The following is a 14866-nucleotide window of genomic DNA, read 5'->3' as shown; positions in this document are numbered from 1 at the left end:
ACCTGTTATACTTTTAGCTGCCATATATTAGAACTTAACAATACTTTTTTTTAAATATTTAGTTTCAAAAGTTGATGAAATAATTTCTTAATAGCCAATCTTACCCGTTCTGATTTAAATGTTAGGTAACTTGACAGTACTTTACTGTATTGGATAGGCCTACCAATATAGTAGGAAGTTGGATTTTATAAAAGGCATATTTCCCACGTTTTTTCCATGTAAATATTTCCTTTTTATAAAATACTGTTAGATATCTGTTTAGTTGCTAAAAACAGCAATATAATCAGACTTAAACCTATAGGCACATGTTTTTTTAATACTAATGTACAGTGTTTTTATGTAGATGTTAAACAACAAGATGAGAGTTAACATAAATTTTGTGATACTGGTTTTAGTTATATTATCAGTAAACATATATTTTAGTAGTGTGTTTTCGCCAAGGTACACAAAGAATTGTCATCGGACATTTAATAACAAAAAAGAATTCTTAGCGGCCCAGCAAGCGAGATCTAACCTCAACATTGAACCGCTTAGGGTAGGGTAAATCTAATTGCTAAACTACATTCATCGTTCATGTTTTTGTTATAAGATTATTGCAAATATGTTGTCTGATCATGGCGCTGTATTTAGTATGCTTCATTGCACTTTATTTTATTTTTATGTAAATTACAAAGTTATCTATTTAAAAAAATCATTGTTAAAAGTTTTTGTCTTAGGTTGGATTTATGGGTGTGGAAAAATGTGGAACTCAAACCATTTATGAGTTTACCAATCAGCACCCAGATGTACATTTTCTACGAGGAGGCCACGTGTGTAAAGATGTATCAATTTACAGGTTCATTTTATCATATTGTTACTCAACAATAAATAGTATTCAAGGCATCTGTTTATAGATTTCGGGTTTTAAGCGATGTATCTGTTTTTGGCAATAGAAAACCATCAAATATTTATTTAATAGTTACCAAACAATAAGACAATCGCTAGGTTTTGGCTATCCTACCTATATAACATATAGTTAAAAATGTTTTTTTATTTAACTTGCAGAGATGAAATGAAGGCTGTCGAAAGAAAATATCGGGTCGTGGCATTTCGAGATAACTCGTGTTGGAAAAATGTAAACTGCTTCGACGATGACGAAGATTTAAAACCGCAAAAAATTATTATCCTATTGTGCGACCCTGTATTCAGAGCTTTTTCTATGTACATGCACCAGTCTGATATGAGTCCGGCAAGTATTTTACCTTATAGATTTCCTGCTAAATTTAAATTGTATTGACTTATTTTTTTTTTCAGGAAAAGTTGGATTACAAAACTTTCGGTGAGTACGTGGAAAACGAAATTTCATTTTTGGAGAGAAACAAGTTTAAAATCGAAGAGGGCACCCATAAATTTAAACAATTCGATGAGTGGATAAACTTTGGCAACTTAGGCGCAATGCCGGTTGTGGGCCTCGGAATGTTTTCTCCAAGGATACGAGAATTCCTTAAAAGATATAAAAAGGAAGACATTTTAGTTTTAAGTGGCGAAGAGCTTATAGACCGACCTGGGGACCTTATGCTTAAAATTGAATCGTTTTTAAGAATTCCGCCCTTATTAGGCCTACATAGTTTTTACAAAAACGAAACGACAGGCTTCTTTTGCATGATTAACCCAAAAATCGAACAATTTTGCATGTACAAAAAAATTTCACGTACTAGAGGTGAAAATAAACCTACACCAGAGCCCAGTTCTGTTACGGTTTTGCGTGATTTTTTTCAACCATACAACAAAGAGTTATTTCAAATACTTAATCAAACTTTTTCTTGGATATAAATACTTGATTATCAATTTTGTATTAACATAACTGAACTTTACTAGCTATGTTTTTCTAAATAAAAATACACAATCATAATGTTAGTAGTTTTTTTTTATCTATAAATATATTTAATTGTTTAATTTATAAATTATTTTAAGTTACAAATTTTTACAACAATTCTATAAACTAATAAGTTTTTTCTTAATTGAGGATAAATCGAAGTGCAAATAAAAAAATTAAAAATATGAAAATCGGTTATTTTGTGTGCCATGGTTGATTAAGTTCGCAGGTGATTTATTTTTACGATTGGCGCAAACCGTGGGAATATTTAAAATGTGTATTTAAAATAATAAACCCACTTGCAATTAAAATATTGTGCTAAAAACAGGTATTTTGTTTTAAGGAAAACGTGCAGCTTGCAGAATTAACAATTTCTGAAGTAAATTTTTCGCTGAAAGTATTTTTAGTCGTATAAAAACGATAAAAACGGAAAAAATTACATTCGTTTTTTAAAGAAAATAGTTTAACAAATTTGAGTCAAAGTATATTAATTAACAGTGTATTTTTACTTTGAATTTTTAATAAAAGTATGGCAATAGGTTTTTGCTACCAGACTATCCGACTTTCACCTAAAACAGCTAAAAGATCGTTTATATTTCATGTATTTCTAATATTCAGATAATTAAATTGTGATTTTTTAAAAATGTTTAGATAAACTAAAGACTTCTATATTTTATTTTCTGTTGTTAAATTCAAAAATGTCTGATAAAAATAATTTAATTCCGCCTTCACACTTTGAACCAGATTCACTTAATGCAAGCCCTTCTAGTTCAAACACTTTACTCAAAAAGGAATCACCTAAATCAATTCTAAAAACACCAAGTGATTTTTTAATTCCAACTGGAGCAAGACCATTCCGAAGCGCTGATAACTCTCCATGTGTAGCCTCACAACAGCCAAAACCGCATAGAGCGAAACTAAAATCTAAATTATCTCGAAGAAGTCATAGTGCATCGAGATATGTCGATTCAGGTTACGATTGGGCTGAACCACAGTTCATAGAAAGTGAAGAAGAGACCACAGATACTGATGAAGCTGCTTACAATGCGATCATAGAGCTAAAAAAAGAAAACAAAGCACTCAAAAACATGGTTAGCAAATCAAAGCTCGGCCAGGACCAAACGAGGCACGATGCTGATATTTTAAACCAACAGGTTAAATTTATTGACAGACTTCAAAAAGATTTATGCGATGCTTCGAAACAGCTAAGTGATAACGAACACGAATTACGGCAATCGGAAAATATTTGTCATCAACTTGAACTTAAGAACAACGAACAAAATGTTTTAATTAAAAAATATGAAGATCAGATAAAAAATCAAAATGAAAACGAAATTAAATTAATTTCTGATATTGCATCATCAGAACAAAAATTAATTCTGGAAAAAAATGTTCAATTAAGTAAATGTGAGCAATATAATAATCAACTAGAGGCTGAAAGGCGGAAACAGGATATAAATATTGAAAAGTTAAACCATGACCACAAACAAGAGGTTGAACAAATTAAAAGTGATTTTGAATCTAGGGAAGATAATTGGAAGAAGGAAAAGAAAGAATTAATTCAATTTTGGGAAGAAAAACTAAAAAGTGAAGCTGATAATAGTAATCATGAAATGTCAAAATCAATTGAAAAAATTAAACAAGAAAAAGTAAATGTTGATAAAGAAAATCAAAAATTACAAGAACAAATATTGGGAGCAGAAAATCTTAACCAGTCTTTAAATAAAAAAATAATTGAATTGGAAAACGAATTAAAGTCATCTAAAGACGAAAAAGAATCTCTGCAACAGCAAATTACATGTGTAAATCAAGATCTAATTAATGAAAGAAAGGTTATTTTGAATTTAAAATCTTATATTTCACAAATACAGGCTGATGATCATGCTAAAAGTCAATGGAAAAATGACAAAAAAATCATGGAAAACAATGTTAAAGATTTGGAATGTCAAAAGTTAGAGTTAATTAAATCACTAGAGGTCTTAAATGTTCGATTTGAATCTATCTCAAAAATAGTAGAATTGCAAGAAGAGGCTGTGACAGCTAACTCAAAAGCGATAAGTAACTCTTTATCTGAAAACAAAGCCGGTATTGTGACATCACAGTGGAGACAAAAAGTCTTCGAACTGATGGTACAAAATAAATCACTACAAATTTTGGCAAGAGAAGAATCGGCAAAGAATGAAATAATTGATAAGGAGCTTCGAGCATGTTTGCAAGACTCAACTAGACAAGTTAATATTTCAACAAATCAATTAAGAAACCACGAAGCGCAATTAGAATTATTTAAACACCAAAACCAATCCCTTGAGACTAAGAATGTGAAACTTGTCGAAGAGATAACTCTATCTGAAAAAAAACTAGAAGAACAAAATTACAGTATTGCAGCTTTACTAAACAATGTAACAGTGCTAAGGGATCAATTTACAACATCATATAATAAAAATTTAACCAAGGTAATGGAAAAATGTTTGAGTCTTGATCAACGCCTTTCGTTTGCGAATAATCGGTTGCGAACAGTTCATGATCTGTTTCTTAGAAGAGAAGCTAAGTGGAGAGTCTGCTTAGAAAATAGAAACAAAAAAGTTAAAACTGTGTCTGAGAAAAAGGTGGATAACACAAACCTGAATTTTGAAATCGAAAGATTAAATCAGGAACGCGAAATGCTTAGTCAGCAATTACTGGAGGACGCAAAGTCTTTCGAGCAGTTTATGATGGAGGCTAAGCAGTCGGATGAGCACAAAAAATTTGAAATGGAAGAGCAAAAAAGAACAATCAGCAAATATGATGCTAAGGTTAAGGAGTTGGAATCACGAGTTGACGATTTAGTTCAGTCTTTGGAAGATCTAAAGTCGGATAAAGAAATCTTGCAGGGTCAAATCAACTCACTGAAATCTTTGAATCAAAAGAACGTAGACGATGCTGTTGAGGAATTAAAGTTACAATATTTGGATGAAATTAAAGAGAAAGAAGACCAAATTAGCACAACCAAAAGAGAACTCACAAAATCTGTGGTTGCTATGCGCCAACAAGAAAGACTGGCAACCAGAGAAAGAAATCGCTTCAGCGAACAGCTTGAATTAGAAAGAGTTACCTGGCTTGACGAGGAAAAAAAGATGAAGTCAGAAATTAAATCCCTTCAAAGGGACAACAACTTAATGGTGACCACTCTAAGACAAGAAGGTTTAACATCAGTATATAAAGCAGCACGTGCCCAGCCTATTCAACTACATTTTCTAAGCGATAAAACCAACAAAATTGCGCCATCTGGTGATGGTAAGCCAACAAGCTGTGTTGAAAAACCGACGAAGCTCGTGCAGTTTGCTGAAGATTCAAAATCGAAAGATGAGGGTGTGGATAAGATGTTGCAGGATCTGACAAATTTAAGTAACAAGATCTTGACTGAAGATAGTGATTAGTTAATAACCTTTTTTTTAAAGAATTTATTGTGAAATTTTTGGTGCCTATATTTTGTATTTTAATGGAACTGTGATATATATATATGTTATGTATAATTTTTCTGTGTTTGTAAGAGGTATGGATTGTATAGACTTTTTTTAGTTTTTTTAACACTGTAATTTTTTGGTGTGTACATATACATATTCTATATATATACTTAAAATTCTAAATATTTATTTTTGTAGTAGGATTATCATTAGCATTTTTTTATAGAAATGGTAATATTTTCTTTAAAATTTTGTATTTTTTCTCTCAATTAAAAAACATTATCATTGTATTTTTAGATTTTCTAATTGAGTTTAAATATTATAATTTTTTGTAAATGTTAATTAAATAATTAAGAATGGATGATGAGGAAAGACAATTAAAGCTTGCTGCAGGCAAAGCAAGGGTAAGTGTTTATTTGTTGATAAAATATTAATGGTGGGGTATTAGTAGTAATATTTTGTTGTAAAAATTATTAATAATTTAAATTCGAACTAATTAACTTTTATGTATTAATTTTGACACATCTGCAACAATAATTACTGTAAATGATACAATAAATATTATGTTAATGTATATATGGATTTTATCTTAATATATATACGTAGTTATATTTCACAAGTTTTTAAAATTGCCTTGGCATTTTAAAATAGGCTATTTTTGTTGTGCTATGTATAACAATTACTTATGCAGCAACGTTTAAAAGTCTCATTATTTAAAATTATTTTTTTTTTATATGATATTCAACAATCTTTTAATATTAAAATTATTTAAACAGCTCGCTAGTTTTCGAAAAAAAAAATCAAGTTCAAAAAAGCGGAAAAAAGATGACAGAAATCAACTTACACCAAGTATATTTATTTTAACTTTTAAAAAATGTTAATTTAATGGTGTAACTACTTTTCCATAAACAATTAACCTATTGTATTAACATTTTTTACCAAACAATGTGGTATAAAACTGCTATTGTTAAAATTGTTTTTTTATTGTTTTTAAATAGAAATTACACTTGTAAACTAAAATTCGTTTAGTTTATTATTCATTTATATAACTTATTTAAAAGTTAATCTAATAGTATAAAATAAACCAAATTTTGCTTGTTTTAACTAAAACCTTTCATGTTTCGATTTCCTTTTTTTTCATTTTTATTTTTTACCAATTTTTCAAATTTTTTAGGAGATAGTTCCCACTCGGAAGTAGGAGCAGGAGACAGTATTGCAGTGAACACCGGAGATGATAGTCAGGCTCTCTCACTCTCCGCATCAGAAGACTCAGAGAGGTCCTCCACAACTGCTGATGAAATATCAACAGAGGTCCATAGCATCTTTTTTTAAAACTTTTTTTGATTAATTTAGCATTACAAGCAATATAAAGTTGTAGGCTAAACAAAGCTTGTGTTTTGGGTTGCTAATTGTTGCTTTGTAAGCTATATTATTTTGGCATTTAAACTGATTTAAAATTTGTACTGCCAGTTTAAGACTGGCATTTTTTGGAAATATTATCAAAATCTAACAAGTGCTGGCTTCGATCCCCACTTCTTGCATGCTGTATCGCCCTTGAGTAAGGCTTATCGAGGAATTTAAATCTATAGTATCCCAAAAAGTAAAAGGCAACTTGAGACTGAGTCGAGATAACTAATGTTACTCTATGTTTAGGTCATGAAGTTGACCTTATATATTTTAAAATATGTTGTTAATTGCTTAACTTTATTAGTTAAGAGCAAGGTAAATTTATTAAAAAACCTTTCCATATGTATAAATAGGAAGAAGCTGGTTCAGCATTGGGTTTGACTCCCACTGAAAGAATTGAAGAATTGGAACTCACTGTTTCAGATCAACAAGTTGCTTTACAGAAACTTACTCTTGAAAATAAGGAATTAAGAGATCAAAGTAGGAATTTGAATTAATTGTTAAATATTTTTCTAACGCAAGTTGTAATTATATCTTACCTTGATTGTAACTAAAATAATGAAATAGGCGATTTTGTGGGATCAACAGCATTTTAATTCTCTAACTAATTCAAGCAACATAAAACAAACCTAAAGTTATTAACAATTTTGTCAAAAGTGAGTACCTGCGGATTTTTGACTTTAATCTTAATATCCACTCTTTAAAATAGGTTAAAAAAAGGTTAAAAATGATATCTAGGCCATTAGAAATATGTGAATTTTTTTTAAAACTTTAGAGCCGTTGAAGAAGTGATAACTTTGCTGAGTACTGTAAATATGATAAGATGTAAGAACTAAAAACCATCAAATGAAATATATTGTAATAATAAATTAATATAATGAACAGTAAAAATTAACTTTAAGTTAGGGTTTTATGTTTTTAAGAACTGTTAAGGTCATGAAAAATTTATTTGGCAACACTAAGAAGATAATGAAATAATTCGAAAACAAAGAACAAAACATAATTCGCTAAATAAAAAAGTCGAAGCCATAGCATAAAATAATTAAAAAAAAATATTTTAGGCGAGATATCAAGTTTAAACATATCGGAACGAGATGGTGTAATCATCGAGTTGAGAGATAGTGTCGGTGAGACCGCACAACATGTGCGACAACTACAACATCAACTTACTCGTGCAACAGATGCTGTAAAAGATACAGGAGGGGAGAAGGGACAGGTTAGTTTTATTTGATTCTCTTTTTTTAGTTGTTTTTGTTTTATGATATTTTTGTGGTAAGCTACTATTATGGCATAAGACTTAAGAAAATTGGTTAAAAATTTTACAAAGTTTTTTTTGTAAAAACTAAAAACTCTGAAATATTTGAGAAGTTTTAAGTTTTTTATTTGGAAAAAAGTTCTGGGTTTAAGGACCCACTGCTTTCATGCTTTAGTGCCTTAAAATAAAGTACTAAAGACATCGAGAATTTTTTTTTTGGACTAATAACCCAAAAAACAATTGACAGATTAATTATCAGTTGGCCATTTGTAGTAAATAATATCTTTAACTGCCGAAGTTTACTCAAGACTGGGTAAATCAAACAAATGTTACTTCATGTTTAAGCTATAAGGTCTGAAAAAAATAGGCTATTGAAAAAATATTTAAAAAAAAAACAAAAAAAAATTTGTTAATTGTTCTCTACTTGATTGTTTAAATTGTTCTTTCTTAAAATTGACCAGATCATAAACGAATTAATGGAAACAAGAATGAAATTAGATGCTTACCAAAGTGCCATCACAAAACAAGAAGAGTCTCTACAACTAATGGCAACAAAATTGGAACAGAAAAGTATAGAGGCTGGCGAAGCAATGGAAAAATGCAACTCACTACAATCAGAGCTGGACAAAACTAGATCAGTTATCTCAGCTGATTTGCTATCAGGTAATAATAAAATAATGACAGCATGTTAAAATTTAAATGTTTACTTCAAGAGCATTGGTATACTAGTTGAGTGCTCTTTAAACTGGCTGCACTTTTACTTATTTAGTCTGTTTTTATTAATTTACTTGTTGTTTTGACTGCCAATTATTGTAGATATCTATTTATTACCGGCAGTGTGGTATAGTCAGAGCACTTGCCACACTAGAACACTTGCTACACTACATGAGGTCATGGGTTTAATCTCCACTGCTCTCATGCTGTGGCGCCCTTGAGTAAGGCTTAAATAAAGAGTATAAACTCCTGCTAAGCCTGAATAATATCTTAAACTGCCAGAGGCAACTTGATACTGGTTTGGGGTAACAGTTGTTACTCTATGTTTAGGTCGTGAAGTCGACCTTCCCACATCAAGAATAAATACATATATAAACAAAAAAAATAAAATTTATATATTGCCTTTTTAAGGTATAAAGGTTTATTTATAGACTTAGTTTTTGCTTGTTGTAATATGTATGTATAATGAATGTAGTTGCCTGTTTATGCCAAAGTTAATGTAACATAAAATTTGTAATAAATTTGATAAAATAAATTGTTTTTATTAAGAACTTTTTTTTGTAGAATCTGTAAGAGGTGAAATAGAAAGAGAAAAGGAAATGTTGAGAGTTGAATTGGAAGAAAATCACGGCCAACAAATTGCAGCTTTAAATCAAGAACATCGAAATTCTATGAAAGATTTAAATCAAAAACATAAACAAGAGGTAAAATTATGAAATTTTTTTAAATTAAATTATTTAAATTATTTTTTATCTTGTGTTGTTACATTTTAATGGTAATTTTGTTATAAGGATGTGGCTTTAACAGTATTATGGCAGTAATAAATGTTAATTTATATTTTACTAATTTAAAAAAAATTAAAAACACTTTGAAATTTTTGGTAAATTTAATAAGGTGCTTAAAATATTGAGAATTTTTATGGGGAATTTTGTACATGTAAAAAAATATATTTAATTTATTAGGTAAACAATAGCTTATTACAAGGAATAATTTTTCAATTTTTTAATAAAATTAAAAAAAAATTAGTAAAAACTCAAACAAAAAAGTTTAGTTTTCATAGAGAAATAAAAAAATTAATATAAAAAAAATTAGAAACGTGTTGTAATTAAATTTAATATTAAAATTAATGTTTTTTTTTCCATAATACTAGTTAATGTCAATGTATATTTTATTAATATTAAAGATTTAAAATTATTAGAAGACAATAAAAAATAGAAAATTTTAAGGAGGGATTTTGCACATGCAACGTAAAGTTACTTTAGTTAAGTCAGCAATAGCCTGATACAAAAAACAATGGTTTTAAATTTGTTGTTAAAAAAAAATTAAAGTTTTAAATTAAGTATTAATAACTTTCAAAAAAAAATTAGTTTTTGTTTAAAGTAAAAAACTATAATAAAAATTAACTTGTTGTAATTATGAATTAATATCAAAATTAATTGTTTATTGTTTATAAATGTAACAAAATAATTGTGTGAAAATAGCCAGTACTATTTTAGTTATAAAACTTAAACAAACATTACTCGATACTGTATTGTCCTGTTTGTTTTTCCGTTTATTTCCGGGATTTTAAATTTACCGGTCAAAGAAACACGTTGCGCTACGCATGATTGGGTTTCACTATAACGTCAATCGAAAATGTAAACAAAAAACGACGACAATGTGAATGAATGAAAATCTGTCCTTTGTCGTGTTTTTTTTATTCAGCTAACTGGAATTAGGTACATAATAGGTACTTAAGGATGTTTAAAACGTTGTTTAAGTGTAGTTGATTTAAATTCCAGTTTTGTTGTTAATTTTTGATTAAAACAGTTAGAACTATTATTGAATTAAACTTTTTATTCCAAAATTTAGGTGTTTTTTTATTTTTAATACGTTTAATCAAAAACATAAACTTTCTTCTAAAATTGTTATCCTGAAATTCTGCAAAAATTATCATAATATTATTTTTTTTAATTTTTGTTTGTTATTTATTGCTTTATCTTAAAAAGATCCATCATTAGTCTAATGCCTATAAAAATTTACCATCTCCAATGTTGATATAAGGTCAAGTAGGATAATAACACTTGAGTTGTTGATACTATGCTTTGTTTGGCATTCCAAACTTTCAATTCAATATGTCATCGACATAAGACTTTTATACCGTGGTGCTTATAGCTCTTTGTAGCCGGCTGGCTTGTAAAAACATACTTTATGCCAGTTATGATTCAAATATTTTTAAGTTTTTGGTGTCTGGTTTCAGTACAGTTTTTAGGTTGGCAATATAAGCTGTTAGAATTTTATGTAGAACTTAAAAAAAGAGCTGAGCAAATAATTTTACTGTTGATAAATATAAAGCCAAGAGGGGCAAATGCTTGTGTAATTAGACAACTTTAAAATACCAGACATAATAAAAAAATCTCACAATATTTATGAAATTTAGAAAAAAATATTAAAGTAATAAATTGTATTAAATTATGGTCTAAAACTGTATATCATCCTAAAAGGAACTAAGATAAGATAATTTAAAGGTATTAGAACAATAATAAATATAGTTTTTGAGTAAAACTGTTTTAAATTAATAGCAACCCCATAAGTTATAATTTTTTATTGTATGAATTTATTTTAAAGTTGTATTAGAATAGTTATTATGTGTAATTGATAATGCTTTAAGTAGAAATATAGGAAATCTAGGTTATGCAAAAACTAAGTATTTACCTCAATTCTCGTTGTGCTATTTTCCATTTTAAATGTTTAAAATCATACAAACTTGTCTTCACTTAAATATTATATATTTAGATGGAAGAGGCAAGATCTGAACAAACTTCTGGGATGTCATTTGATCCGGAGGATGTGAGAGCATTAAGAGAGCAAGTTGCGATGCTCAGCTCCCAACTGGAGAATGCATATCGAGAAAATGATAACATCAAGAGGACACATGATAAGGAGGTAAAATTTTACTTTTTTAATAAAATAATTGTCTGTTTTGGTAAACCTTATATTAAATGTGTGAGGTCTTAAGTTTAATTCCAACTGCTACCAAGTTGCAATTTCAAATAATGTGTTAAGGATACTAACTTTTGTTGACTTAAATACATAAAAAAAAACAAGTTAAATGTTTTTTATTATTTAAATTCTATTTATTAAATTTTCTATTTTTTCAGGTTATTCAGTTGAACCAACAGCTGGTCAGTAATGTTGATGAATATGAAACAAAACTTCAGGAAGAAAAGGAAGTTAACCACGATTTGGAACACAGACTTGAAATGGCTGACACAGGTAACACAAAAGATAACTTTTTATAATTTTTTGCTACTACAAACTTATTCATTCTCACTAAAAAAACTTAAAAATGGCACTTATTTATTTTAGCCATCATACATTGTTTGAAAATTACGTTTTTTCACTTTCTCTATTCTTTTATTTAGAAATTAAGCTAATTTGGCCTGTTACAAATAAAACGTGTCCAAAAAGAGCTTCTTAGACATTATGAAAGCATTGTAAAATTACAATAGAAATTTATCTTATTTTTAATTCATCTTTTTTAACTTTTTTTTTTAATTCTAGTGAGTTCGGAAATTCAATCTTCGTTCAGCAAACAACTTGAACAATTAGAATCTGAACGAGATAATTTAAGAATTCAGCTCAAACAAGTGCAAGTGCAAGCTAAGGAAAACATCAACCACAAAAAACAAATAAAGGTTATTTGAAGATTTCAATTTAGTTGTTAAAGTTTGTAATAGAAGCAGTGGGGATCCAACCGAGAACCCCATGTGGTGATACCAGTGCATATAACTGATGTGCTATGACACTGTTATTTATATTTTTAGTCTGTGTGCACCACAACTGGTGGTTTTTTAATATTTCTGTTCATATATATACAATATATATATTAACTTTATTTTTAAGGCATATTTATTTAAAATATAGTAAAATAACTACCATATATTGACTATGACATTAGCTTATGAGCTGAAGGTTTGGGATTCGAACTGCACCAATGCCACACAATTTACTCTTAAACCTGGTGAAGGGGATAGCTCAAAGCACATCCTTTTTTACTAAATTACAAAAACCTATCACTTAATTGATATTAAAAATAAACAAAAAAAACTATAGTTATAGTGTGCGTGATGTCCATTAATTTAGATATCTTTAAGGATGTTTAATAATTAAAAATTTAATTTTTGTATTGTTTTATTGTTGTTATTATAGGATTTAGGTGATGAGGTTGTAACATACCAAACAGAGTTAGCTGAAATGAGTCAAAAACTTGAAAGTTCTGAAAAGCAAAAAAGACAACTCAGAGACGATGTTGAACGACACCAAGAATCAACCAACAAACTGGTTTGTATTTTTTATACCTAAGGTCTTGTGTTTGATTCCCTTTGTTGGCATAATTTTATTTTTAATTAAAAGGCCGGTGGTATTAACATGTTAATTCTCCTTTACAGACTGTATTTTACTTATTTACTATAAAATTGCTTTTTATAAAAAACAACTGCCAGCAGACCACATTCGATAATTTTTTAAGTTTTTAAATCATGTTTTTGGTAAATTTTTTTAAATTAGTTATTAGTTAACTAGTTGATAGCCTGTACTATGGTTGGGATTTTAATTGTAATATGATCGAAAATTTCACCTAATATTTGCTCGTGATAATTTACCCACGCACCTCTAATGACAGTTTTTCATTTTGAAGAGCTACAAATTGAACATGAAAATATATATATTGTCCACTAAGTTTCATTACATAAAGATGTTTGTTTCTATTAAATCTTATTTGTTATTTATTATTTTAGTATTTGAAAAAATTAATTATAATTTTTACAGAAAACCGAAAAATCTCGTTTATTAGAGGATTGTGAAAATTACAAAGAAACAATTTCTCAGTTGAATATTTCGCAAGAACAATTAAATGAAAAACTTGAAACAAATGATGTTGAGATAGAAGAATTAACGAAAAAGGTAAAAAAAGATTAAAATTACAATAAGAAGGGTTTTTATGATAATCTTTTGTTGAACTAGCAGCAGTTTAGTGTAGTGGTCAAAAAACTTAGCTTCACTACATGAGGTCATGGGTTTAAACCTCACAGCTCTTATGCTGTAGCGCTCTTGAGAAAAGCACTATTAACAGTATGAACTCCTGCTAAGCCAACACCTTGTCAGTACTTGAATTGTCAGGCAATTATATTCAATAATATTCCAAACTACCAAAGGCAACTCAAGACTGGGTTGAGGTAACTTCTGTTACTTTATGTTTGAGAAGTCGATCTTTTCACATCAAGAATAAATAATTGTAAAAAAAACATTAAAATTATTTTTTTATTGTAAATATCATTATTTATTTAAAGAAAAAATGCTTTTTTTATTTTTTTTTATTTTAATTTAACTTTTTTCATGCACAGAATGCAAATGTCTTGGAGGAGCTTGCAAGCAAGGAAAGAGAATGGAAGGAGGAGTGGGAGAAAAGTGAGGAGGAGAATGAGAAGAAAGTAAATTTAATGAACAACGAACATTCAGACGAACTCAAAAATTTACACACTCAACATCACAGACAGGTTAAAAAATTTTTTTTTGTATTTATTAATTTAATAAAAAAAATTATTTTTTTCTTTTTTTTACAAATTTTTAAACAATTTTTAGGTTTTTATAAGTTACTAAACAGTTTCTTTTTAATTAAAATTTAAAGTTTGCAAGTACAAATTACAGATTATATAAATTTAAAAGTGTTTCATTATTCATACACCAACGTTACATCATCGCTTTTAAATATTCTGTTAAAATATTTATGAATTTTCAATTTACAAAAACCTGTTTGCATTAATATGCATTGCACAGTTTGTTGTTTTCCCTATAGCTTAGCAAGGGTTAATATTATGCGAGGAATTATTTTGGAAATACTAATTTTCTTTATTATTACATTAGGTGTTTTAATACTAGATTAATAGAATACGTAATAAAACAGTAGAGTTTTATAAATTAAACAGTCTGTTATCATATTTAGATTTTACTTATTCTATAAAGTTAAAAATAGTTATTCTACAAAATATTATTTGAGTCAAATTTTTTAGACAAATTTTGTTTTATAGATTTGTTTTTTAGGCTTTATGTTAATAAGTTTTAATTTTTGAGAGTTTTTTAAAGGGAGTTTAGTCAAAAAAACAGCATATTAATAATTCAAACACTCTTAGTCGGAAATTAAAAACTATTTAA

General features: G+C 28.3%; 3 protein-coding genes across 3 annotated transcripts in view; all 3 read left to right on the top strand.

Annotated features, from left to right (window-relative positions):
• The first annotated feature begins 614 nt into the window (after positions 1–614).
• LOC145742535 (heparan sulfate glucosamine 3-O-sulfotransferase 3A1-like) lies at positions 615–1812 on the top strand. The gene is made up of 4 exons (XM_082560311.1): positions 615–629; positions 717–835; positions 1045–1228; positions 1294–1812. Exons 1-4 carry the CDS (start codon positions 615–617, stop codon positions 1810–1812), a joined length of 837 nt encoding a protein of 278 aa, XP_082416437.1.
• Positions 1813–2518: 706 nt separating this feature from the next.
• On the top strand, positions 2519–5596 carry LOC145743774 (coiled-coil alpha-helical rod protein 1-like). The gene has a single exon (XM_082561817.1). The coding sequence runs from the start codon at positions 2554–2556 to the stop codon at positions 5269–5271; it is 2718 nt and encodes a 905-aa protein (XP_082417943.1). The 5' UTR covers positions 2519–2553; the 3' UTR covers positions 5272–5596.
• LOC145743773 (uncharacterized) overlaps positions 5596–14866 on the top strand; it is a 48491-nt gene continuing 39220 nt past the window's right edge. The window contains exons 1-13 of the mRNA XM_082561816.1: positions 5596–5702; positions 6075–6147; positions 6473–6609; positions 7059–7185; positions 7767–7921; positions 8422–8623; positions 9239–9378; positions 11450–11599; positions 11815–11929; positions 12218–12351; positions 12866–12997; positions 13484–13618; positions 14059–14211. Of these exons, the coding sequence (XP_082417942.1) occupies positions 5655–5702; positions 6075–6147; positions 6473–6609; positions 7059–7185; positions 7767–7921; positions 8422–8623; positions 9239–9378; positions 11450–11599; positions 11815–11929; positions 12218–12351; positions 12866–12997; positions 13484–13618; positions 14059–14211 (1701 nt within the window). The 5' untranslated portion in view covers positions 5596–5654. The remainder of the gene's footprint in view (positions 5703–6074; positions 6148–6472; positions 6610–7058; positions 7186–7766; positions 7922–8421; positions 8624–9238; positions 9379–11449; positions 11600–11814; positions 11930–12217; positions 12352–12865; positions 12998–13483; positions 13619–14058; positions 14212–14866) is intronic.

Source organism: Corella eumyota, chromosome 2 (genome assembly GCF_963082875.1).
Source record: "Corella eumyota chromosome 2, kaCorEumy4.1, whole genome shotgun sequence".
Taxonomy (NCBI): domain Eukaryota; kingdom Metazoa; phylum Chordata; class Ascidiacea; order Phlebobranchia; family Corellidae; genus Corella; species Corella eumyota.
This window is presented reverse-complemented; position numbering and strand designations above follow the sequence as displayed.

Coding starts and splice junctions, on each gene's coding strand:
- LOC145743774 (XM_082561817.1), top strand. CDS start 2,554: ATGTCTGATAAAAATAATTTAATTCCGCCTTCACACTTTGAACCAGAT.
- LOC145742535 (XM_082560311.1), top strand. Junction 836..1,044: donor AAAGATGTATCAATTTACAG/GTTCATTTTATC, acceptor TTTAACTTGCAG/AGATGAAATGAAGGCTGTCG. Junction 1,229..1,293: donor ACCAGTCTGATATGAGTCCG/GCAAGTATTTTA, acceptor TTTTTTTTTCAG/GAAAAGTTGGATTACAAAAC.